The sequence below is a fragment of the Colius striatus genome, chromosome 3 (assembly GCF_028858725.1).
Source record: "Colius striatus isolate bColStr4 chromosome 3, bColStr4.1.hap1, whole genome shotgun sequence".
Lineage (NCBI taxonomy): Eukaryota > Metazoa > Chordata > Aves > Coliiformes > Coliidae > Colius > Colius striatus.
The window spans coordinates 48,873,774-48,900,717 of record NC_084761.1 but is presented as its reverse complement, the minus strand read 5'-3'; the positions used below and the strand labels follow the sequence as shown (position 1 = coordinate 48,900,717).

General features: G+C 36.7%; 1 protein-coding gene across 2 annotated transcripts in view; it reads left to right on the top strand.

Moving 5' to 3' along the window:
• Nucleotides 1-26,944, top strand: part of GRID2 (glutamate ionotropic receptor delta type subunit 2) — a 737,077-nt gene that overhangs the window by 566,089 nt on the left and 144,044 nt on the right. For both annotated transcript variants that reach the window (XM_061992861.1, XM_061992860.1), the window contains 2 exons: nucleotides 8,658-8,759; nucleotides 26,589-26,786. In XM_061992861.1, the coding sequence (XP_061848845.1) occupies nucleotides 8,658-8,759; nucleotides 26,589-26,786 (300 nt within the window). The remainder of the gene's footprint in view (nucleotides 1-8,657; nucleotides 8,760-26,588; nucleotides 26,787-26,944) is intronic.

Here is a 26,944-nt window from a genome sequence, read left to right as displayed (position 1 = left end):
CTGTGATTCTCTGCCTGCTCACAAAGCTGACTGCAATGCAATGTGCAGGTACCCAAGTAACAGCACTGGCAGTGTTCTGCTGCAGGAGCAACAAATTCAGCGTAGAGCAATGTACTCTGTTCTGAAGGATTCACTATATAGCTTATTGGACTGGGTTTGTTCATAGTCCTGCTCCATAAACCCACTTATCTCCAGGTGAAACAGTGACTGGGTTTGTTCTATGTTATTACAGTTTTGATTTATATCTGCAACACTGCCTCCAGAGTTTTTGAGTCTTGCAACAGTGCAAACAGTTTTTTGTGGATATTCTATTTTGTCAGACCCTTTCTGAAAAATACAATCCCCAAAAAGCACCTTACTAAGCTGAAGGAAAGCTTGGGAGTCTATTGAAGAATTTTCATATAATCCCAGGGAACTAATGAGAAGATGAAATGTGCCACACATGATTGTTGCTACATGTAGAGAGGGAGCTGTATGCAATCTAGTGGAAAACTGTTTTTCACTGTTGCAGATCGGGTTTGATCAAAGGTTTTACTTTGATACAGAAATCATATCTTATGATCTAATATGAGCTAGAGTGATAACTTTGAATGTTTTTCTCTTTGATTTCATAAAGATGCAGTGATGCCCCAGAACAACATGGACCAAGTTCAATTGTAAACCTAGATTTAAAAAAAAAATTTTTCAGAGGTTATGTGATTTAGATATTATTTACATCACTTGATAAACTATAACAAAGTGATAACATGGATTCTAGACAGTAAAATGGACATTTTCCTATGTGATCTGATCTAGATTGACCTGTTTCTGCAGGGAGGTTGGACTAGGTGATCTCTAAAGGTCCCTTCCAACCATATAAAAATAGATGTCAGACTTAAAAGTTAAGATTATTTTCCCCCATGTATTCTGGATAATACGTTACCGAGTCAGGAGAAATCATAGAGTATGAAAGCCAAGAGTATTACTCGTCTAGAATAGGTACTGGCCTCTCTGTAGCTGTTGACCAAAAACCTCAGCCACCAGCAACATGCTCTTGTCAGGTGCTACACTCTTACCTCAATTTTCAGCAAAAGGAGAGCAAAACCTGACTCCTCACAGAGGCAGTTTTGGCAGTCAAGCAATGCCAGAACATGTCCGTAGCCTGGCTGAATGTGTTTTCTCTATAAGAAATCCGTGAGCACCACTGCGATTGCCAGGGCAGCTTTTCCTACACAGCAGTCCACAGTAAAGTCAACAAATGGCAAAGGATTGTTGTGTGTATTGGGTCAAAGGCTTTTCTAAATATTTGGCTTTAATTGAAATATAGAAGCAGTGGAAAAGAAGTCACCATCTGTCTCATCAGTATCCTTGTCTGAATCTTTTCTTCAGAGTTGAGTATGGATTTTAGGGAACAAGAGCAAAACAAATATGAAAGATGAAAGCAGGAGAAGCAGAGCTATACAGTAATGTATTTTGTTAAATCTCCTCTCCTTCCCTATTACAGGAGGTGAGAAGGGAGTTGAGGGGGAGTTTCCTGGGAGAACTGCCTGAAAGAAAAGGAGATCCAAGGGCTAAAAAGAAAGGAGAAGGGACCTTAAATGATTTGAAAGATGAGTCAAAGCTGGATGAAATGAAAAATTAGGTCTTTTTACCAACCCAAACCCTAAACACAAAAAGTGAGAAAGGAAAAAAGGGACAGGAAATAGCAGGGAAGATCAAGGGAAAGAAAAACAAAGAGGAAAGAAACTGTACTGAAAGTGCACAGGAAAATGGCAAGAGGCATTGCAATATTGGAAAGAGCAAGATAACCACAGGTTAGAGAACTGCTGAGGGTACTGAATTCACACAGAGGACCAGAGAAGGAAAAAAAGTGTTTTCCAAAGATAAAAGAGAAGACACTTAGAAGTGGGAAATGATAGATTAAAACCACCAAATTTCAAATGAAAGGGAAATTAGTAATAGAGAAAGTAAGCTAAAGATGAAGGGGGGAAAACGTGAGGGACCATTAGAATAATGCCACTGGCATGCGGTGATGGTTCATTTTCTTTGAGATATAATGATATACTATACTTTCCCAAATTCAGATCATTACAGTTTCTCTGGAAGTTTGACCTAAGCACTAAGCATGAGCTTCATGAGTGGAGAACGTAGTGTGAGAGCAGCTATGCAGTCCATATGCTTTTCTGCCTTCCATATATTTAAAATTTTTCAGTGGTCTAAAACATCCAATTACAACTTCTGGCACCAATCTGGGTACCTGTGTCCTTGAGAAAACACTGAGTCAAGAGTTGTTAGGAAAATAAACAGGAGGTTGCCATTACATGACTTTCTGTTTGCTTCTTTATTTCAATTCAATAAGAAAAGAAATTTGAGCAGTCCTACCAAAAAAATATTTTATTTACTCTGTGCAGCATTATTCTGCCATGGGCTTTGGCTTTGAGGAAAGAAATTAGGTCTTTTGCACTTGTGTCTATGACCAGTTAGTAGAACAATTGCAATTGCAATCTTTAAGTCACTGGATATAAAATTTAACTTGGGTATTCACATTCTCCTTACACGGCTTGAAAATAACAGTGAGTCCAGGAGCAGGTAATTCATTCTAGTCCAGAGACAAATTAAAGCCATAAAACATATTGTACAAAATAATTAACTGAATACACAGAACTCTATAGGTTCCATCACATAGAATATAGGAGAAACAAGTGCTGCTATACATTACCCAATTTGTTGAACATGGTATTTTCTATTGATTTTAACAACTTATTATTTGCTATTACTAGCTTCAGTGAAGAGGGAAGTTAAACACAGAAAGCTTTCCTGCTAACCAATGGTATTAGGAAATTGTTGTGAATAAGAAAAGTAATCCTTGTTTCTTTAGTCAATCGCAGGAGTACAAAGGCCCCCAGTGGCTATCAGACTTTTTGCAGGTCCGGGTGACCAATTTGACTGCTGGCTTTGGAGCTGAAATGAAAGGACTCTTTTTAACCATGTGACAGTGTCCAACTAAATTTTACAAAGCTGACAGTATCAGAATGACAATGGAAACATATCTGTTCTAGCATTTGTTCTGTGAGACATAGTCTTTCATCTACAAGATTTAGTCTCTGATTTCCTTGTTGCTGTTAGACATAGAATTGTAGAATCATAGAGTGGTAGGTGTTGGAAGGGACCTTTAGAGATCATGTTGTCCAACACCTCCTGCTCAAAAAGGTCCACCTAGATCAGGCCACACAGGAACACATCCAGGCCAGGTTTTAAAGCTTCCAGGAGACCACATATTCCCTGGGCAGCCTGTGCCAGAGCTCCCTCATCCTCACAGGAAAGAAGTTTCTCCTTAAGTGAAACTTTTTGTATTCCAGCTTTTGACCATTACCTCTAGTCCTATCACTGGACACTACAGAAAAAAGTGTCCCATCCGCTTGACATACACCTTTTAAATACTTGTAAGTATTAATGAAGTCCCTCTTCAGTCTCCTCCAGGCTGAACAGCCCCAGATCCCGCAGCCTTTCCTCATAAGGAAGATGCTCCAGACCCTGATCATCTTGATGGCCCTGTGCTGGACTCTCTCCAGAAGTTCTCTGTCCCTCTTGAGCTGGGGGGCCCAGAACTGGACACAGGACTCCAGATGAGGCCTCACCAGGGCAGAGTGGAGGGGGAGAAGAATTTCCCTTGACCTGTGGGACACATTCTTGATGCATCCCAGGATGCCATTGGCTTTCTTGGCCACAAGGGCACATTGCTGGCTCATGGTTAGTTTGTTATCAACCAGGACTCTCAGGTCTCTCTCTGCAGAGCTGTACCTCACAGCAGGTCAATCCCCACCCTGTACTGGTGCAGGGGGTTGTTCCCTCCCAGGTGCAAGACTCTGCACTTGTCCTTGTTGAACCTCATGAGGTTCCTCTCTGCCCAACTCTCAAGCCGGTCAAGATCCTGCTGAGTGGCATCACAGCCTTCTGGGGAATCAGTCAGTCCTCCCAGTTAGGTGTCACTAGTAAACTTGCTGAGGGAACACTCTGTCCTCTCATTCAGATCACTGATGAAGATGTTGAGTAAGACTGGTCCCAGAACATATTAACAGCTGACAAGAGGCATCAGGAGTACTTTGTGTAAAAGTATTTCTGTATTGTCCTGCTCGAATTTTGCCTAAATTGGTGTCCAAGCAAAGTTTTTAAATGCTGAATACACACATCACCAAAAAAACTTTTCTTTTCTTTGTTATTTTTTACTGTGTATCTTATTTTGAGTCTTCCAAGCACACCTGGGAGTTAGAATCTCCTGGCTGAGTGCTGTTTCACGACAATGTAATGTTATCTTTTCCAGTCATGTGAATTTATTATGCTTTGGAGCAGAAAATGGCATTATTAAGCCACATTTCTTCTATTCAAGTCACATCTTGAGAAAAGTCGATTTCTAAAGCAGGTGGAACCTGGGGGAAAAGTGAAGTGAGAATTTCTGAAGGTGATGGTTACTACAGGTGAGGAGTCTGGTATTTCTCTGGGTGACCAGCTGTCTTATGAGCTGATAGTGGAGCAATCCCTCAGCAGTGCTCTGTGGTAGCCATTTCCACTGGAAATATTTTGCCAGGCTGTCTGTAATAAAAATAATTTCTGATTCTTTTGTTTGTGTGCATGTTTGTTTTCTTTAAATGCAAGGAAAATAAAGGAAAGAGGAATGATGGTGATCCTGGTGTCCTGATCAGTTCCAGTTGTAATGCTGGTTCGTGTTTCAGATTTCCCTCACAGCTTCTCCATAGTACTTTCTACTCTTGACTATTTCATAGTGTTGCTATGATGGAATTTGAGATGATTGCATTGCAGTGCTGAATGAACTGGTTCCTGCATATTTTCTATGTTAATTGAAGTAATGGGAAACGCTACACTCTTCTGTAATGACAAACCCCTAAGTAATGCATTTTTGTCAGTACTCTGGTTTTACTTATTTTCTGTGACTGTTCTCAGCTGTGATCACACTAGGCCAATGTTTTTGTCTTGATTAATTGACATAGTTTTAATCTGCATTTTACTGTGCAGGAAAAAAAAAAAAAAGTGAAAGCTCTCAAGTATTCAGCAGAGCTCACTGATTTCCTAGGAAGTAGGGGGGGAAATCTGGCTATATAAGTAATAGATTTTACTATTCCAAATTCCTTATTAATCAGTGTCGGAAAATTACTGATATATGTAAAATAGATTTTGTCTATTTTAATCTTGATACAGAAGTTACAGACCTTCCATAATGCACAGTTCATATAGGGAAAAATTACTAATGAAGAAAGCCAATTTTTGACCCTGCCAGCAAAACAGGGACCAAAGCCCATTCTGATTATTATGATATTGGGGTTACAAGCTGGAAGGTAGTATAAACATGAAGAGATTGTAAATTTTATATCACAGGAAGCAGAACATGGACAACTTTTCCATCTTCATCATTTCATTTCTGAATGTAGCACAGTGAATGCTGTCATTAGAATAAATAAAAAATCTGCAATTGAAGTACAAAGCACTGTAAATGACAAAATTCATATGTTATGAAAATGACAAGTACTGTGCTCGATAGTCATTGCCCGTCACCCATATTGTTCTGCACAAATCAACCAAAGTTAATGTAAGATTCTGTTTTTACCTGATCTATTCTCTTGTTTCAACCATCTGAGACAGCGCAAAAGAAAAAAGAAGTCATGCAGAAGCAACTTATGTTTTGCAGAAGAGGTTAAGTGAGAGTTAGAGCTGAAAAGGCAGCTTCATATTATCCCCATCTTGCTATTTCAGCAATAGTTACATTTGCTCCTTGCTGCAGTGACAAGCTCAAATTGTTATCAATAAATGTCAATTCGTTTCCACCTAATAACAGTAAGCAGTTCCCACGCAAAATCAATTTCAACTTTATTGGCAAGACGTTGCACATTTGTCTTTGCCATGACTGTGCGGCATAAAGGAACAATTTAATTTAAAATTAAATGCACTATAATTGAGAATAAAATGTGCCTTTTTAAAGGAAAATTAGTGCTATGCTAAATTTCCAGGAATCAGTTATGCTTGGAATTTTTTCCTTAAAAAAGTAGAATGGGTCAAGATAAAAAGTTAATTATATAAATATGTACATCATTACTGTAGATAATTAAAAACAGACTTTAACCTCAAGAGAATAAAAAGGTTCTTCAGTAACTTCCTAGGGTTTTAAATCTGGCAAAAGCAGTACAGTTTCTGTGGTAATTATACTTCCAACACATTTGGATATGCTAACTGGATCTAATTTCTAATTAGTTTCTTTACGTGACTAAGAATGACAATGCCAAATTAATTTAATGCACTTTTGTTCTGAGCTTAGTGTCATTTTCAATTTTTTTAGTACAGAAGATGTCGATCATTGAATTCTTCCATAGAATGGCGCTGGTTTATTACAGAGTTTACCGTGCACACACTTCAAATACTTTCCCTACATTTCACTGCATTATTACAGGTAACACACTTCAGCAATTAAGTTATTCAGCTCAAAGATTTGGAGGGCTTTGCCAGAGAAGTGATGAGGACCTGGAATGCATAAGCAGTCCATCTATACTGCTACAAACAGCTAGACATGTAATGGAGGTACAGAAGAAGCAGAGATGGCTACTCTATTCTGTTGTTGGTCTTTGTGATCAGAAAGGAATATGAAGTGAGGAAACCAAATAGCAATAGTTTATGGTTTTATCTAGAAATAGGTGTTGGAAATATGATAAATTGCAAGTTGAATACAAGTCTTATATTTTATTTCCCCTTCATTGCTACCTCCAATAATTTCTCCTGAGGTTCTGAATCCAGTAGATCCTCGATTTAGTTATGACCTGAGATTAAAAGTATACTCAGTGTTCCTCTTGCTCATTCCATGACAATAGTGTAACCTTAACTTCAAAGTAACAAGAATTAAGACAGCTCTGAGCACTTATGAAAATGGCAGAGAAAAATGACTACATTGTCTTAAGGCCAACTTCTACTGGGAAATATAGAATGATTTATGTTGGAAAAGACCTTTAAAATCATGTGAAATCTAACCTCTCTATTATTGCAAAAAGGTTTGAGGTTTTTTACTTTTTCAGACATCCATTTCTTAAAGAAGCATCATCAGAAGTTGATATGAATTTATTGAAATTAAATAATTTAGGAATTGCTCTAAAATAGCATGGAGGGCATAATGAAGACAAGTATTGCAAATAGTGTACTTAAATTGTTAAATGTGTATACTCATTTTTTTTTTCTTATTTTCTATCTCACTTTGAAAGATCTATAAAACACATACACAAAGGCTTTTCCCATGAAGGACTAAAAATAATGCTATCTGTAAATTTGTGTTTAATTATGATCAGAAAAGGCATTCCTTTCACAGACTTCTTCAGCTGATTCAGACAACCTGCCATTTATGTGACCATCTCTTAAAGTCCAGTCATGTTTTAGATGTTTTACAGTTGGTGCTTTTCACAGATTATGGGTAGCATTCTCTGAGAGACAAGTCTTAGTAGGGGCCACTGGGCCCAGCAGTAATCTACTGATGTTGATCTTGTTTTTGTCAGAGCAAGACTTTTTAAGATAGGAACATGAAAACCACCTAGGTTTAGAGGCCGAAGTTAGGTACCTGAGTCAGATGAGCAGCCCTCTATAGATTTCCTGCACAGTCCAACGAGAAGGCAATTCAGAACAAGAACTGTTCCCTGCAAGTGCCTACCTCTTTGATTGTATAACACATTTCATAGACAATTAGTTCACATGCCATGTTTGAGACTCTGCTTCAAAGTCCTCTGAAGTCAGACATTGTTCTTCTATTGGGTTTCAGATTCAAAACTGCTAATTGTACCAGCCAGCTGAACATGGTAATTCCAAAAAAGAAACCAACAATGTTTGTATGTGTTGTTAAGGGATATCTGTTTCTCCATACCCAAGATAAACATCTATGTTAAAGCGTAGGCGAATTATACTTTCAGTGAAGCTTAATTACAGGTCAGTATCTACTAAAATTAGATTGAAAAGTGGTTAGTCCTAGAGAGATCCCTGAGAAAATGCTTCTGTCCATAGAAGCTGAAGAAATACAATAGCACCAATGCAAAGCATCTTGTAGCTGAATTTCTTTTCCTGCATTATCTGTTGCAGGCCTTTCTCAATACTGTGTTGTGCCTGTGCAATGGTCATTTCCTCAATCATCTTTAAACGTGATTGTTAACCTGGCTAAAAGTCATTGCTGTTTCATTATCAATGAGTACTGTAAGCTTTCATTAAATCTAGTGTAATTCCTTTCATCAGATTTCTGCTAGGAAAGATAGGCTGGAGCAGACAGTGTTCTAAAACTATGGTAGCTATTATTTCTCCAATTAGTGTAAGGTGGAGGTATTGTTACAACCATACCATTTCTAAAATGTCTTTTTGTTAATATAGACATCCTCATAGCTCTTCTAAAGCAATATGTATACCCCAAAATACTGCTTGCTGTCATCCATTGTACACTGTTATTTAAAAGGACAAACTGATACTCCTAATTTGCTTGTTTGCAATTTAAAGATGAATCCATACACAAGCCTTTCCCTGTGTTTCCATCCCATTGATTATAGAATGTGTTCTGTTTCCTTTGTACATTCGTGCTTAAAGCCTCCTAAAAAAAATGACTAGCAAAGTTTTATGGGTGATGAGGAAATGATTTCTTTTTTCTTTTTCAGCTTGGCTGCTGGAATCCCATCACTGGTCTGAATGGGTCACTAACAGACAGAAAGTTGGAGAATAATATGAGAGGAGTGGTTCTTCGTGTGGTGACTGTGCTGGTGAGTAGATCCTCTTATGGAGGATCTAGCAGGAATGTATTTTCTTCCTCTTGCCTCATCTTTTTATTAAGTACATCATTTTACCAAGAGCTTAGTTGGTATTTTGAGTGTCTGATCTCAGTTTGTCAAAACCAAGGCAATGGTGCAACTTCCACAAAATAAATTTATCAGTACAGTTCATTTCAGTGTGAACCAAACATATTAAAACCCATTTCTTCCACAGACACATATTAAATTAGATAACACAACCATATGAACTGATAAAGGACAACTTAAAGTGCCCTGTTAGCTAAAGGTACCTGTCTGAAACTCACATTCATAAGATGTGCTTGCCTTCCAATTGCCTTGCCAAATTGAGTGCAGCGTGATACAAATTGCTGCATTCCGAAAATATTCAAGGTCAGCTTAGGATGAGTAACGTCAGTTCTGTAAAACATCTACTGTCTCCTCCTAGCTCGTCTTCAGCCAGCTTCTTCCCCTATGTGGACACTTAGCATTAAGCAGATGCAGCAAAGTTGTTTTAAAGTTGAAAAGACAATGTCTATCAGAATACGAAGGTATTTTGTGTTATGAAGCCACGGTATTCCGTGTCATAAGCTCTGTCTACTTGAGCAGAAGTTGTTAGAGTGGAAAAAAAGAAGGAAATAAATAAAAAATAAATGGATATCAGATGTATAGGCCTCATTATACCAATTCCCAAACACAAAGTTAACCTAAAGCTACAGCACTGTAAAGGTTATATTGAGCTACTTCCCTCTCTGTACTGTCTAATTGTGTTTTTTATTACCAATTTGATGTTTGAGGGCCTGACTTCTAACTTATAAAGAATAAGGCAAGATTAGTTTCCACATTTTGCATTGCTGACACTGCATAACAAAGGAAAAGGCACAGTCAGGAATCACCAGAGTGTGTCAGTGCCACAAACAAAGCAGTTTGGTACCCCTCCAATTATTTTATGACCGTTTAAATGCTATTATCTGTCAGACTCTCGAGTCTGCTCCAGCTCTTAGTAAACCAAAGAACTTGCAGTGATAATATATAAAAAAAAAAAAAAAACAACCAAGTAAGAAGGATGAATGAACAGAAAAAGACAAAACAATTGGAATTGGATGGGGATTTTGTCTTTTGATTGCCTGTTAATCAAAATAACATCATGGTGGCAGGGCCTGATCTTTATGTTTTGCCTGATGCTGATGTTAGTTGATTCAGTAACTTGTGACAACTTTAATACAAAACTAGTGGAAACAATGATTAGTCTTAACTATGCTTTGTTAAAATCTGCTAACTTATCGTTTTGCTAACTGATCCTTGGTTTATGTGTAATATGCACTGAAGGCAATTTATGGGGAAGATACAAAAGATTCATACTGGTTTCATAGCATAAGATTTCCTTTATTCAGTTAAAATTGTAGAGCTTTGCATGGCCGGCCAGTGCAATCTAGTCAAAATAGACTGTGAACCATACTACAAATCTAGCGTGAGGTTATTTTACTCAGCAAAAGTGAGAGGCAAGAATTTTTTTAACTGCATGAATAAAGGGAATAAGCAAATATTTATTTAAACTCATGAGTCAGAATTGCTTTTTACTAGCAGTTCCCATGACCGAAGATAAATATCATTTTTCTCTCATCCACATCTATTTAATGGCTGAGAGAGAGAAAGAGGCAGGCAGACTGACAGAGACTGACAGAAAATCAAGTTACTTACTGGAAGCCTGAAGAAAAGTTGGAGAGTGCTGGAATTGCAAAGTCCCAATTATTTCTAACCTCTTGTAATCTTTGGATATCCCTAGGTATTGCTGCCAAACCTGTGAGTGACAGCATTATTTAGGGTCCTTACCCTCTAGCAGTTTCTCCTACTGTTCTTACCATGCATTATCAAGGGTTATTCATGAGGGTATGCTGGCTTCAAAACACTTGTAATTATCATGTCATTACTTTAAATATGTGTTGCTATCAGATAAATTTATAGGGCCTTTCCTTGTTTTTAATTATAGCTTCATACTTACCTTTATTCACATAGCTTATTACAATGGTGCAATTATTATTGCTAGAATAGAATCAATAAATAGATATGATACTTGAATTTTAGTGGAATCTTAGCTAGGATGCCACAACACATAAAATAAAGTAAAGATATTTTAAAAAAAGTACTAATAGTTGTTTTCTGTCATTTTAAAGTTAGACTTTTAGTCCCTCTGTTTTTATTCAATTTAGAGAAACTAGTTATACAAAGACACTGACTAGAATTTCATCAAGCTTTATTCATTTTACAGAAGTTTTTCCAATTATATTTGCTGTTAAGGCCATTAATTTTAAGAAATAGATTAAAATTTCAAGTAATAATTTGGACAAATCAACAGAACTCCTTCAGGTAAATCAAGGCTGTAGTAATATGTTGAAGTGCAATGTTCATCTAGTTTTATATCTACTGGATGGGACAAAACTGGAAATTTATTTTTAACATGATGAAAATATGTAATTCTTGTCTTCACTGTAAGTTCAGGAGCAATGTCAACCATTAACTTTATCTTAGCATTTATCTTATCACACTTCCTTTTCTATCTTTCTCCGAGTTCTTCAGTTAAGTCAGGAATTTCTGTTAAAAGTAAAGAATCTACGACTGGCTATGAATGATTATTGCTATTAATTCTGCCAGTTTCTAATAGAATTAGAGAATCTTATGGATTGGAAGGGACTTCAAAAGCTCATCTAGTCCAATCCCCCTGGTAGAGCAGGACCACATAGAGTAGGTCACACAGGAACTCGTCCAAGTGGGTTTTGAATGTCTCCAGAGAAGGAGACTCAGCAACCTATCTGGACAGCCCATTCCAGTGCCCCGTCACCCTCACAGTGAAGAAGTTTTTCCTTTGGAAACTCTTATGTTCCACCTTGTACCTGTTGGCCCTTGAACTATCGTTGGACATCACTGAAAAGAGCCTGGCACCATCCTCCTGATACCCACTCTTTATGTATTTGTAAACATTAATGAGGTCACTCCTCAGTCTCCTCTTCTCCAAGCTGAAGAGCCCCAGCTCCCTCAGCCTTTCATCATAAGAGAGATGCTCCAGTCCCTTCAATAATCTTTGTGGCCCTGCACTGAACTCCCTCCATCAGCTCCTTGTCCTTGAACTGATAGGCCCAGAACTGGACACAATATTCCAGATGTGATCTCATGTGGGCAGAGTAAAGGGGAAAGAGAACCTCTCTGAACCTACTGCTCACACCTCTTCTAATACACCCCAGGATGCCATTGGCCCTCTTGGCCACGAGGGCACATTGCTGACTCATGGCCATCCTGCTGTCAATCAAGACCTCCAGGTCCCTTTCCCCTACACTACTCTCTAACAGTTCAATCTCCAGCCTGTGCTGGTACATGGGGTTATTCTTTCCCAGATGCAAGACTCTACACTTGCCCCTGATGAATTTCATTAGATTTCTCCACACCCAACTCTCCAGCCTGTGCAGGTCTCGTTGAATGGCAGCACGGCCTTCTGGTGTGTCAGCCACTCCCCCCAGTTTAGTATCCTCATCAAACTTGCTGAGAGTGCTCTCTGATCCTCACAAAGATCATTAATGAATACTTTGAACAATACTGATTCCAGCACTGACCCCTGAGGGACTCCACTAGATACAGGCCTCCAACTAGACCCTGCCCCATTGATCACAACTGATCCCTGCCTTCCTCTCTTCAACCAGTTAACAGTCCACCTCACTACCTGATCTTTCAGCCCATACTTTCTCAGTTTGGCTGCCAGGATGCTGTGGGAGACAGTGTCGAATGCTTTACTGAAATCCAGATAAGCCACATCCAGTGCACTAACACCATCTATCCACCTGGTTACATCTTCATAAAAGGCTATCAGGTTGGTCAAACATGACTTCCCCTTGGTAAAGCCTTGTTGACAGCTCCTAATTACCCTCTTGTCCTTTAAATGCCTGGAGATAGCACCCAGGATAAGTAATTTGCATCACCTTTCCAGGGATGGAGGTGAGACTGACAGATCTGTAGTTACTTTCTTGCCCTTTTTGAAGATTGGAATGACATTTACTTTCCTCCAGTCCTCAGGCACCTCTCCTGTTCTCCACAAATTACTGAAGATGATGGAGAGTGGTTTAGCAATGACTTCCACCAGCTCTCTCAGCACCACAGGGGCATCCCATCGGGGCTCATGGATTTATGTACATCCAGATTCTTCAACTGATCCTTAACTCAGTCCTCATCAACCAAACAAAACTCCTCCTTTAACCTGACTTCCTCTGGAGCTCCCAAGGACAGTCTCCAGCAGTATAGATAGAGACAAAGAAGGCGTTTAGTAACTCTGCTTTCTCTGTGTCCTCTGTCACCTCTATTAGTAATATAGTCTTTATCCAGGAAAAAAAGAAGGCTTATGTTAAATTTAAATAATACCTTAGAATATGAAAAGCTGAATAGATTTCTTTTTCATTGAGATTTGAGAAGTTAACATTAATTTTTTAATTTGTTCTGTTAATGTTTGGAATCTCTCATATCTTTCTAGATAGCAACCCTTCTTTCTTCTCTTCCAATTTCCTTTTGTTACACCTTCAGGTTGAAAAGGGCTTTTCTAAAAATTTAAGAGGATAGCAAATTGCAACACCTGGATTGTACTACATAATACTTATTATAGAATGAAACATTCTGCAGTTTGAAAATGATAAATGATTGCAACTAATTTCCCTGAAGTAGTACTTCAAAAAGCAAATGCTGAACAATTCCCATCATTTGCATCCATCTACTAATTCCTTTCACTAGATAAATTTAATAATTATGGTCTATGTATCAGCAGAGCCAAAACAAAATCTCTTTGTGAATATAAAGTAATACAGTATGTCCCCAAATTGGAAATCTCTGGTTTCATTTGGCAGTGAATCCTGACTCCTCAGAAGTTAATGGGAATTGTCTCCTTTGCATAAATATTAGTAAGAAATAATCATTTGTGATTTATTCTGCCTTGAAATAGCACCATGCTTTTTACAGTTCTAGAAAAGGTTTGTCTTACTTAAATATCAAAAGTCTCTGTCTTGAACTGCTCCCCCACATGCAGCTGAAGTTTGAACTTTGTGCTTCACAAGTTACTTTTAAATTCAAGTGAATTGCTGGTGAGTTTCTGAAACATATTCTGAATTTCTGAAATGTGGCTCAATCAAAGGTCGGTAATAACTCCAAACAAATTCAGAGTGTCTTGAATGAATAATTGTACAAGAACAAATTTAGCTATATATCCATCTTGACTATTTCAGTTTATCCTCCTCTTTTTGAGCTACTCAATTTTATTGAAAATGAGCTGGAATACATCACATATTCTCATAGTATCATTTTAGTAGCAGTAGCAATTAATGAATTATTCATATGAATATTTTAAGCCTTCAGAAATGGAACAAGATATGGCCTGGTTGACAATGAATAGGCCAGCAGGTTATTCACAAAATCATGTTTCTAAAAAAGCCCCCGTTGTTTGAAAAGGAAAAAGTTTGAAATTCCCCATTTTAGATTAAAATGTTGATTGGAAAGTACAGAGCTTTTTCTGAAAGTGCAGAAGTTATAACTTCCTAATGATGCAAAATATATTTGTGACTTTACATGAAAATTCAATATATCTCTTAAACAGGAGACATGTATTTTCACGTCTGCGTCATTCTGAAAATGCAGGCAGGATGAACAAAAGAAAAATAATAGCAAGTGATACTGGAATTATGCTTTGCCATATATCCTTCTGCAATATTTCTTCAGAGTTATTACCCAGGTTACTTGCACAGAGCTAGATGGACTGGAGGCAGTTTGGTGACAAACCTCTGGTGAGCACTGTGGGACATGATGTAGTGAGAGGTTTGGCAAAACGGTATGCAAGCATAGCAAGAAAAAAACCACATAATTTATATCACGGAAAATATTATCATATGTGGACTAATTTAATTGTCAATGTTTGTCATTAAGTGCATGAGCATTTGTTTCCTAAATTATGAAATAAACAAACCTGAAAGCATACAATATCTTTAGGGACACAAGCTGGCAGGAGGTCTGCATCTTCAATCCTTTTCTATTGAACTTACCACTCAGAGAAAATATGAAAAATAGGATATGAACCTAAGACTTGGTTTTAAAAGCTGTGACTGTCTTTGGAATTTGACTTTCAGCACTGATTTAAACAAAGTAAAAATAAGTCTGTTCCAAGAAAATGGAGTAGCTTTCAGAGTAATAGGAAAAAAGAAAGATGAAAGAGAGATGAAATAAGACAACATTTAAGCAGATGCAGAGGAACAAAGAGAAGTTATAAAGGATCAAATAATGTCTGGACAAAATCATCACTGAATGACTACAAAATAAAGATCAGCTGCAGCAAAGATTATATGTGGGATACCTCTGGAAAAAATTAATATTTCATAATAGTGTTCTGTCAGAATAGTTTCGTAGATAATGCTTCTTCCATTTTCTCACTTTTTTTCTTGGTGTTCACTTTTCTCACATTATCCTGATTCCTTTCCCCACTTTCACAATTGAACAGTGTGCACTTCTGTGAATCCTTCTCTATTCTGTCAGGCTGTGCTTTTTATGTGCCATTACTTACAATCTTTTCTAAAACTAATTTTAATTAAGACATGTGTTATATTAAATTATATGTTACTCTTCGACTTAACGTTATTGGCATATTGGACTATAGTGCACCGTAGTGAATTTCCCAGGGCAACAGAAATGCCTTAGGAGTTTCTAAGGTTAATAAACATTACTTGACTGTCTTCATCAGTTGTAGTATTTGCGTTTTGAGCAAACACATTTTACTCTTTTACCTGTAAGAGCTAAATCCTTATTTAGTGGCTGCTTATGAATGTGAGTTTGAATAACAGAAAAGCTGTTAGTGATGTAGTTTATTCTCTCTGGAGTCTGTAATAAAATACCTATGTACTATAACTTAGTAATGTATTTAGTATATACTATTTTTACTGTAGTTTAAAATATTTCAAAAATACTCAAAGTATTAGAATTTTCCATTCCTAGTTGCAAAGAATGCAAAATTACCTACACAGCAACAAATCCTTCTGTCTTGCTGTCCTCTTTGCTGCCCATATCCATCTTTGAAAGAACATTGGAAAGAATGAATCTTCTGTACACAAACACATCAATAAAAATATTCAGTGAAATGGTGGTAAATAACAGCAACAGTGGCAGAGGTGTTTATTTCATAGAATCATTATGATTGGAAAAGACCTTTAAGATCATCAAGTCCAACCACTAACCTCACACTGTCAAGCCCATCACTGAACTAAACCACAGCACCTCTTCTATGTGTCTTTTAAAGATCTCATTACTAAATGAATGAAATCATCAGGAGTAATGATGCACCACAGAGTTAGCTTCAGTATTTAGTATTCTTCATGATTACCTTGGTTGTTGACATGAAAGCTGTCTTTCAGGATGAGATACACATGAAGAGACTGGCTTTCACCTGTGGAAAAGTCAGTTGGTATGAGAATTTCTTTTCATAGGACAGATTTTCCAACATGGAAACTTGAATTCAGATTTCAGAACATGATTCTGGACAAGCATTTATTGAAACTGAAATTCCAACATTCAAAACAAATGTTTACTTTTAGAGGTTTTGATAATATTTTGCACATTATTAATGTAAGGAGGTGGTTTTAAATGGCTTAGGATGTATGCTGACAACATGAATTCCTTTTTACTCTCCTGAAAAGTTGCTATCATACATTTTAAATTAAAAATGGAACTTACTTTCTCTTTGGTTGGTCAAAATTTTCTCAGTAATTTTAAGTGTAAGCAAACTCTTTAATAGTTCCAGCAAATGTTTCCCATCATAAGGTTATTCTACCTCTCAGAGCTCCTGTTACACTTTGTAATACTAAGAATTCTTATGCATTTGGAGTAGACCCATATTTGTGTTACTTAGTTTAACTAGTTTTATCCTGGATCGGAGAAAGGAAAGATGGTTTCTGAGATTCTTTCTAACTTGCATTTCCATTAAACCATATCTATTTCTAGACAAAAAAGAAAAATGGGTTGGCATAACTGGAATAAAAGAACATAGTAAAGGTGTATAGAGAATTACAAACTAAGGAAGGATTTGCAGGAGCAGTATGTATTGACCTAACAGCTAGTCAAAATTATTTATAATTTAGGTATTTTAAAATATAGAGCATGCAGGAAATGCAATAGTGATGTTATCCCCAGGCTGTATATAATACATTTCACACAGCTTTCACACAGTAAAGATTTCATCTTGTAAAGATATTGATGATTAACAATTTAATTTAAAGAAACAGGCACTTTATTGCACTTCTGATTTGCTATCTCATGTTCTCCACGTAGAGACTTTAATTTCTGAAAATAAGGAAACACACCTAGACTTCAGTTGAGTCAGGTATTGTTGAGAAGAAACTTTAAGGCTGAAAGTCGGTAATAATTGCCTTGTATGGCACTTACTATGAACAGAGAAGACCTGATATGTGTCTTTCTCCCTCTTCACTCTTTTTCTTTACTTACCCTGTATAGCAAATAGCACCTACTGTTTTTTCTAGCTTGCACTCCCATTCAACATTTCAGGAGCTATTAGCACATAAAAGCTGCTTTTTAAGCTCTGCTGCCTTCTGTCACTGACTGCAATGTAAGTGTCTTAGCTTACTGCTTACTGCTTACTGCTAAGACTTCTAGAATGCGTATTAGTGCCACTCCCTGAATTAGGCCCAAACCTTCTACACTGTTCTAGTTGACTGGGATGCTAATCCCTTCTAGACCTCTGTAACCTTATCTTTGACATTACATTGACCATATTTCAACACTCCTTCCCTCCATATATGCAGACAGCATGCTATTATTACATGTATATAAATGTATTTCATATACTTGCTTGTTTAATGAAAACATGGAACAGAATAAAATAGAATAGTTTGAGTTGGATGGAGCTTTTTAACATCATCTAGTCCAACTTCCTGAGCAGGGACTTTGTTGACTAGATCAGTTTGCTCAGATCATCCCCTTCCAGCCTGACCTTGAATGTTTCCAAGGATGTGGCATCTACCATCTTTGGGCAACCAGTTTCGATGTTTCACCAATTACAGCATCTCACCACCAGCATTGTAAATAAAGTCTTTCTTCTATCAAGTCTGAATCTATCCTCTTTTAGTTTAAAACCATTGCCCCTTGTCCTATTGCTACAGGCCCTACTAAAGAGTTTGGTTTATCATAGCAGAGAAAGTGTCAGTATTAATGCAATGAAGCATAGAGGAGTGCAGTTTGTATTTCTTTCTTGGCGACTAAGAATGATGATCCATAAACACAGAAGAAAATAAGGTTCCCAAAGTGACACTTGCCCTCAGCAATCTGCTCTGCTTGTCTTCCAAGGGTTGCAAGCCTTGGAAGCCTTAGCGTTACTTTACCAAGCTGAAAATGGGGACAGGAGTCATTTCAGTTTTCCCTTGCAGTTGATCAGTGCATAACTGATAATTGATAACTAAACACAATAATTGGTGCACAAGCACTCATTGGGGCAGAATGTGGCTTGATAACGTATTTATTGCTTTGCTAGAGATTTAGATTCTTCATCTTATACTCCCATTCCAATTTCCTCTGTCTGCAAACATTTACATATGTGTTTGTGTTTCTTTTGGAAAATACTTGATTTTTTTCTCTGTGAAAAAATTTCCCCAAAACATTAATAGTTAAAGTTATTATAACAACAGAAGCTAATATCCTTTGATGGAGGCAAAGTCTATCTTTGCATTCGTCTTCCCCTCAGCTCACCTGGACAAGGGCCAAATTGAAATTGCTACTGACTAGGCAGAGGTTACATTTAATAGTTGTTTTATGTCACTTTGTGCTACTTAGCTTGTATTAAAACAGTTAGGTTGTAAACCCTACAGTTATCTACACTGCACATGCTTACTATGATCATTTGTTTTACAAGCTTTAATTTCAGAGCCTGCTAGGAAACCCAGCCCTTTTTGTTTCCAATTAGTATTTCCAATCCATTTTTTTCTGAAGTAGCAGGTGCTATATACTAGATGAGATTAATATCAAGGAATTCAAATGTTTGGAGACCTGGTTTGGGCCACAGTGTTACAGCAAGGTAGGTGCAATGCAATAACCTGGCAGGACCATCCTAACTTGTCTATCTGTCAAGGGCTACCTCTCAAGGCTTCTTAGCTTTTATCTTCTCACTGACCCTAACCCATCTCTCTGTGAGCATATTTGTATTCCAGAATGATTCATATTATTCACAAGGCACACAGGAAATTTGGATTTTGAAGAGAAAGAAGTTCTTACTGTGATTGTAATTATCGTTCCATACTCTGCAAGATAGAAAAAAGGAGGTGGACTGTGTGACAGTGCAATGTTATGAAGTATTATGTGAATATTTTTTTAATAGTAGCTCTTGCGTGCCTGCTGAAAGAAGTAAAATGCAGCTCCCAGCAGGTTAATATACCCATACTATACCACACTTTTGCTAATTCTACTATCTGAGCTAGCTACATTAAAGCTAGCATTGTGCTGTTTAGATATACTCTAAAACACTCTTGTCAATTCCAATCTCAATCCCTATGCCTATGATATAACTATAGTGGTTCAGAAAGAGCTATTAGGTGCTTTAAGTTATTGTGAATCAAAATCAATACACAAAGATCGGCTGCATCCTAACAGATTATTGCCATAGACTGCTTTGAAAGAAGCCTTAGTCCCATTGCAGAGAAGGTATGGAAATAAGATTTTTTTGTTTTTTCTTCTAAATAGTACTAAACTAAAAAGAATAATAATTCAGAATTCACCATTTCGTTCAGGAGAAAAATACTATTTAAAGCACTATAACTGAAAGCACAAAGACAGGTCTTGTTGAAGATGATAATGTAAGGGTCTTTTAAAAAAGAGACACTAAGCACATGCATAAGGACAGTGGTAAACAAAAGCCAAATATATAGCCCTTTCCTTTAATATTATATTCCAGGATATGAATTAGCTTCTTGTTGCAGACCAGGTGACTTTTCTTTTAGTACAACTGACATTATAATCAATCCGCTTGAATACCACAGGATCTAAGAACAGTGGTTTTTTGATGCCATACTGTAACACAGCCCATATTGAATGAGTATTACATCTTATTTATCCAATATTTTTGTAGGTTTTAAAGCCTTTACCTTTGTTTTAGTCTTATTAAGGCATGAGGTTTGTGTTATGTTTTGCAGCAACTTTTACAATGGTTGCTAGTGGGCGAATTTCTTTAATGACAGAATGAAATGTTCCAATTAAGTTTTGGTCATTGATTCTCACATGAAGGAACGTACATTGCTGTTCAATTAAAAATAACAACCTGCTGTGCTGTTCCTAGCCAAACAAAATTCCCCCCAAAAATGGTTAATAAAGCACTTGAGGAAAATAAGTATTTGTGGCTGCACATTTCCTTGAAATCTTTGGGGAAAGAAAAGCAAAATGGCTAACATTTAAAAGTAAGAGTTAATTGTTTTAGGAGTCAAAAAAAAAAAAAAGTAATTATGCCTAGCAACAGGACAATTGCATCCTGTGCTTAGAAACATTTTGGTTATGGTTTATGAGTGCTTCTTGTTGGTTATAGTAGCTGTGCTTGGCCATCCAGCAGCCATTGGAAGGGAGTTGAGAGATGCAGTAATTAGACTGAATTTGAGTTTTGGGCACGTGATAGACTTTTTTAAGTGTCATAGTGAATATTTCCTTCATGTGATTACTGGGGTTCTGCTTGGACTATGTGAATTGTTTAATGTGCCTATCTAGAGTTTCTAGAGTCATTGCCAAGCACAGATTAACAATCTTGCCCACAACTGAACTTCATTTCTTACTTCCATTTCTTCCTTTTTCTACTTTCCATAGAGAATAAAAGATTTAATGAATATAGAGTGTCAATATTAAAGTATTACATCCCAGTGTATTCCAAAATTACTGATGAGTAGACACATAGGTCATTTTCATATGCTTTATGAATTCTAATCACTCATATAATTACCTAATTTCAAAACCCTCTTCCAAATGCAGTAAAAGCATATAAAGCCATCCATCCACAGTTTTTGAGTCAAGCCCCAATATATGTTATAAATCCCAGTAATGATCAGTTTTTCTGATCTCACAAGCCTATAACTTTTTCAGATTTCATAATCATTTAAATAATAGCCTCATGGCTTGGAAGTTTTTCTGCCCATGCTAAGGAGAAAAGAGGATTCAGCTGAGCAGGAGACTAATTCCAAACTTTCTGGTTTGCTTTGCCATTTGTAAAGTACTTCCTAGCATTTTTTTTACCATTTCTATCTTAAAGCAAGCATAAGACTCTCATAAACAAGTGAAGCACAGCAGTGTATCGTGGCTTCATATAGTTTCTATCCTGAAATAAGTCTCAGTGTCACAGAATCCACCTTCGTAATTACAGAATTATCTGCCTTCTTGACCATTCAGTGATCTCCTGATGGTGTGATGTGCACATCAAATCATTAACAGTTGGGCTGAGACCACCACTTTGTTATATGCCACTGAATGCATCTTTTTCCTCCTCTCATATATTTAGTTAGCACTGTGTTGAAGATTTGAATGACACTTTTTCTGTTATTTCAAAAGAGTTTTCTGTAATTTGCTGAAAAAGAGAGAATCTATACAGAAATACTAGAACCATCAAAACCTGATTTTCTTTGAAGATCTAAAAGATGAGTGTGGAAGCTTGAAATTTAAAGTCAATATTCCACTGGCTGCTACAAGTTATCCTGTTAAACCCTGTGTTTAGGGATGTACTTTTTCCCTACACGTGACTTGTCCTGAATGCTTCACAAGCAGTCATTCTCTTGTTCTCCTTCTCTGCCTCTGAGGCCTGAATTTATTGCTTGACTTTATTACTCACCTCTGCAGCACAGTTACAAACTAATGTTTCTCTCTGATTGTCTAATTAGTTATCTAACATAACCAAGTTAAACTTCAGAGTAATTGTTCTTTTCTGCTGTTTAGCCTATGTATTGCTCCTTCTGTTTTCAAATGTGGTCTTCTCTGCCCAAAAGCTTTTCTCTTCTTTCTTATTTTTAACATTCTTGGATGGTCTAGTAAGGGATATAAAAAGATGACTTCAGGCCAACTATTACATCCAAATTTTTGGTACATATCTGAGAATTTTGTCAGAGTATATGAAAAAAAATGTACTTTGAATCTTAGATTCTTGAAGCACTTAAAAAACTTGGTGAAAAACTGTCCTGAATACACAAAACCGTTAGCTCTTTATCTTGTTGGAAAAAGCAATGAAATGCAGCATTTCTTTCTACTGATCTTGAATCTAGACTGCCCCAAGATCTATGTTATCAACCTCTGATTTCCACTGATAACTTTAAAATAAAATAAAATAAATTCTCTACTCCTTACTTTGAACCATGTAAAATTCAGGGTAGGAGTCGAGGGCTGGGTTTTGGATGTGTAACGTTCCTTTTTGTGACTATATTGCTGCTATCAGTTCTCCCTGAACTAGGACACATTACAATCTCTGTTGTCCACTTGCAATTTTGCCCTGGCAAAAAATTACTTTTGTCATTTTTGTATCTCACTTTCTTTTATTCTTATCTGATGCTTACTTTCCACAGTTGGTTTTCCTTCTCTTATATTCATGATTCTCCAGAACACCAATATATACATAAGTACAAACATTTTAAAGCATTAAAACAAGACAGAGGGAAAATAGTCTCTTGTTCAGGCACTTGTCCCTGATCCAGAACACCTGGCTTCAGTTCTCAGCTGTACAAGCTATGAAATGTGTGCATGTGGAAAATGGTGATGATAACTCTTCTTACACAATCAAGTATTTCATCGATAAACCTTAATTTGTGTTGAACATCTGCAAATAGGTTTGTGAAAGATGTCTGAGGTACTTAACCATTATCTGATACCATAAAAGGGCACATTCTTGGTACTTCTCTCATTGTGTCTGTACAGCCTTACTCTAGCACTAATCCTGGCTCTGGTATTTGGCTGGACACTTGGCAATTAGATCAACTCACTTGGATCAACTGACCTGACAAAAATTGATTGGATTTGTGACAGCTGACTAGTAGAATTACTTTGATAGGGCAGAGCTATTGCATGAGAAGGTACCAAATTACTCTGGTGGGAAGAAGGTGTTAAATTGTGTCAATCTTAATATGGAGCATGTTAGCCTGTGTCAGTCTTGATGTGTAGCTTCTTCCTTAAAAGGTTTTATAAACTGCGTGATAACAGGTAAATGAAAGGAGAGAAGTGGTTTCTCAAGCTGCTTCTCCAATGTACTTATGCTATCAAGTCATTTTTCCCAATACTTTCCTTTTCTTATGCCATGTTGCCTTAATCTTGGGTCTGCCTTTAACCTTCCTAAAATGTGCTAGTCTGCTAGCATTTTGCAGCTTCACTTGCTGAGGAGATAATCATCTCTGGAACCAGACTTTGCCTTCTTACTGTTGTAAAAAGTAGTATACATAGCTTCACCCAATGTAAACTTCACCTGTTTCCTGATGACTTTCATTTTGCTGCAGGTGTATTATTGGCTGTGTGATGCTTAGCTGTCGACCAGGATTAGCCCACAACACTGTGTAAAATCCTCTGATTTGCATTGATTCTTAAACCCATCCTCCTCTGTATCACAGTAGCATAGCTTAGGTCTCAAGAAGAAATAAGTGATACCGTAGAGCTGTTTTCAGAAGAAGCCTTTATTACAACATTAGTGCTGCATTCATTTGCCAAGGAGGAATACTCATGGAAAAGTAGGAAGTAGCACCTCTCTTAAAGGATCTCCATTGAGGCTGGATGCAAAGCCATACATCTGATGTCTGTGAGGCAGTAAGGCAGATCATCTGTATTGCAAAACCCAAGAAATTAAGGGGAAGCAACCCATTAAGTTACCTTCTGTTTCTCCTCAGTCATGCACTTTGTGACTTCATTGTTTTTCTGGACTTCCCTGATTTTACAGACTGTGAAGTCTGTTCTTGTCCCGCAGAGGCTCTTCAGTCCGCTAAGAGAAGAGTCTCCAAAAGTGGAAGAAAAGGAGAAGCAGGAACAGTGTCCTTCTTTTGATCACTGCATCCTGAAATAATTTAGGTTTGAAGAGCCCCTTGGATGGCATCTGTGTGAAGTAGGGTTAATGTTAAAGCAGGTTGTCCAGGTGAGTTTTGAGTATCTTCAAGGATGCCGATTGTATGGCTTTTCTGAGAAAGCCTTGCATATACAGACTAAATTACCATGTGCTTTGGAGAGAAAGTGTTTTCAGGATTTTCTTGAATTTATTTGGATCAAATAGAAGCTCCATCATCCAGATGGATTTTGCCACCTCCAAACTCATCAGTTAGCTTGTCATTTTTTGACACTTACTTACTACAAACTTACATTTTCTTCTCATTACTTTTCTGTTCAGGAGGTGAGAAGTGTGTTAGCTGGGGATTTTCTGTGTATTTTCTTTCTACAAGATCTGCTTTCTCAAGGATAGAAAAAATCATTTTGACATCAATATTCTAGAGATGTATATGTCTTTCCATAGGAGCTCTCATAACACCTCACCAGTGTAGTAAAAGACAACTGGCATAGTTTCAGCCTACAGCATTTATAGGGGGAAAAAAAAAAGATTAATATTTTTTTCCTCTTCTGATAAATTTAAACAATTACAAAAAAATACCCCATAGCAATAGAATTATTCTATTTTTTTTAAAATATGATTAAACATTTTGCTGTTTTGGTCTTTAAAATTTGGAAGCATTAGTTGCTTTGCATAAAGCTATTTGACTATTTTTCATTAAATATATAACAGACTAGACACTGGAGGTTTTTTGGTAAATCTCTCAACAGCAAACAAAATTAAATAGCTTAATATAAGACTGAAATTAGTCATGACAAACTGCATTTTAAACAGTGTTCTAAATCGGTACAACTAGCAATTGCTTTTAACTAACTGAATAAAAATTATGTTTGTGAGCAAACTATTTTCTAGTAGTTTAGAGGTTATAAGAATAAATCCTTTCTAATATGAAAATTATCAACTTCTAAAACATCCTTTGTACATATGTCTTTAGAATTTTGTGTATAATGTGGATAAATTACTTTTTTTTTTTTTTGTGGAAACATTTTGTCCAGTACTTTTGACTCTCTACACAGGGAGCTGATCGCTCATCAGCAATGCTGTGTTCACTCTGTATTTGCATTTAAGAGAGGCTTTCATCAATTTAAGTCTCAATTCCTTCAATGCTCTTGAAACTCAAGCACTGGAATTCTACTTCAAAAATTCTCTTGCATTTGCTGTCCTCCATTCTTATTCTATGCAGCTGGTCTTGGATAAGTTGGAATAAATTCTGTCTGGTAAAGGGAAATAATAAATTGAGATAGTCTACCCCTCTACTTTTTTTTTTTCCCTTTAAAAAAAATATTATTTGATTGGGTTTGGGGTTTTTGTCTGGATTTCTTGCAATCAGAAAAGAAGAGCCAGCCAGTACAGGTTGCATTCATGCTTGTTTAGGAGCATCATCAAAAGTGAAGTATTAGTGAAACAATTGTGAAAAGTACTCTAACAGAGATGAGTACTAGAATAATAAAGACAAAAATAATTTGATAAATAGAATTACTTTAGAGATGCAATTACATTTTAGGCCACAAATAACACAGAAAATCAATTCTCTTTTCTTCTATATATTTGTGAATTATACAGACTAGGAGGAAGTGGTCAGGAAATAGTTTTATGTGCTTGTCATGGCCAAGGCAAGATGAACCAGAACTGAATTTTTGCACCTCAGAATAGATATTCCTGATAAACATACTCAGTTACATCACCATATGAAGAACTGGAAAGAAGAAACATAGCATATTCTTTAAAAAACAAACAAAAAAAACCCCAAAGTGTTACAGTGCCCACATGCATTCTGAGGGGATTTGATCAGAGAAAATAAAGAACAAACAGAAACAAGGTCAATCTATGCCAATTTTTTTTTTTTGATTGCTCAGAAATATGATCCATTTTTGTGTTTCCTTTTAAAAAGTTATGAAAGATAATGTCTTGAAAATACTCAACAAATAACAACAGAGAAGACAAAAAAGATATTGAAGTTAGCAAAAAGGAATTATCTCTGAATATTAGAAATATTAATAAAATAATGGAGAAAACAATTACAGGTCTTGGGGAAAGGGAAAAGAAAAGCATATTGTCTGGAAAGCTTACCAACCAAATCCAACTTTCAGTAGCTATTTCTATCCTTTAGTACAGTCATCTTTTTTATGAGTATTCACCAATTTTTCTAATAGAAAAACTGAAGTCTCCCTAAACTAATCAAATGAATACTCTTTGGACACAACTGTTTACATTCAATCAGTTTGTATTCTGATTCAGATTACAGTAGAAGAACAAGAGAAGTGCATGTTTCTTTGGTATGGCATATTTTGCAATGATTTTCATTCCTTACAGCATGAATTAGTAGTGTATGTCAGATAGAGTGTTTCCTCAGCCAGGGGAAACTGTCAGTGCTGTATTCCATATTTGTGGGCAAGCATTACAGTGTATGTCTGCCCTGCTGAGCATAAGTGTGGACAGAAGGCATTACTGAAAAGCATGTCATTTGTAATGTTACAACAGAAGATTTACCTCTGAAATACATAACAGGGAATAAACTTTCTCTGTTGAAGTAAATGCATAACAAAATAGCATTTTATGGAATGCAACAGGCACTGCTAACATTGTGTTGTAGGAAAGTATTGTATAAACAATATTTAAATAGTTCCTTCTTTGCTTTAAAAAAAAACCCATCACCCAGGTGTGGTATGTAGTTGCTTTATTAACAGTTGCCTGCATTGTTTTCTGTTCAGGAAGAGCCCTTTGTCATGGTGTCTGAAAATGTTCTGGGAAAACCGAAGAAGTACCAGGGTTTCTCAATAGATGTGTTGGAAGCCTTGGCCACTTACCTCGGCTTTAAATATGAAATTTATGTTGCACCAGATCACAAGTATGGGACCCCTCAGGATGATGGTTCATGGAATGGACTGATAGGAGAACTGGTATTTAAGGTAAGTTTATTAATAATTTGCTAAATAAGGCGATGTGGTAAAGCTAAGTAATATTTGGGATATTATGTTTGCATCAGCCAATAACCCTTTTTAATTAGTCATTGACAGCACTTTATTCATTTTGTGTCGCCAGCATTTGATAGGTGCATTGAGCAGTA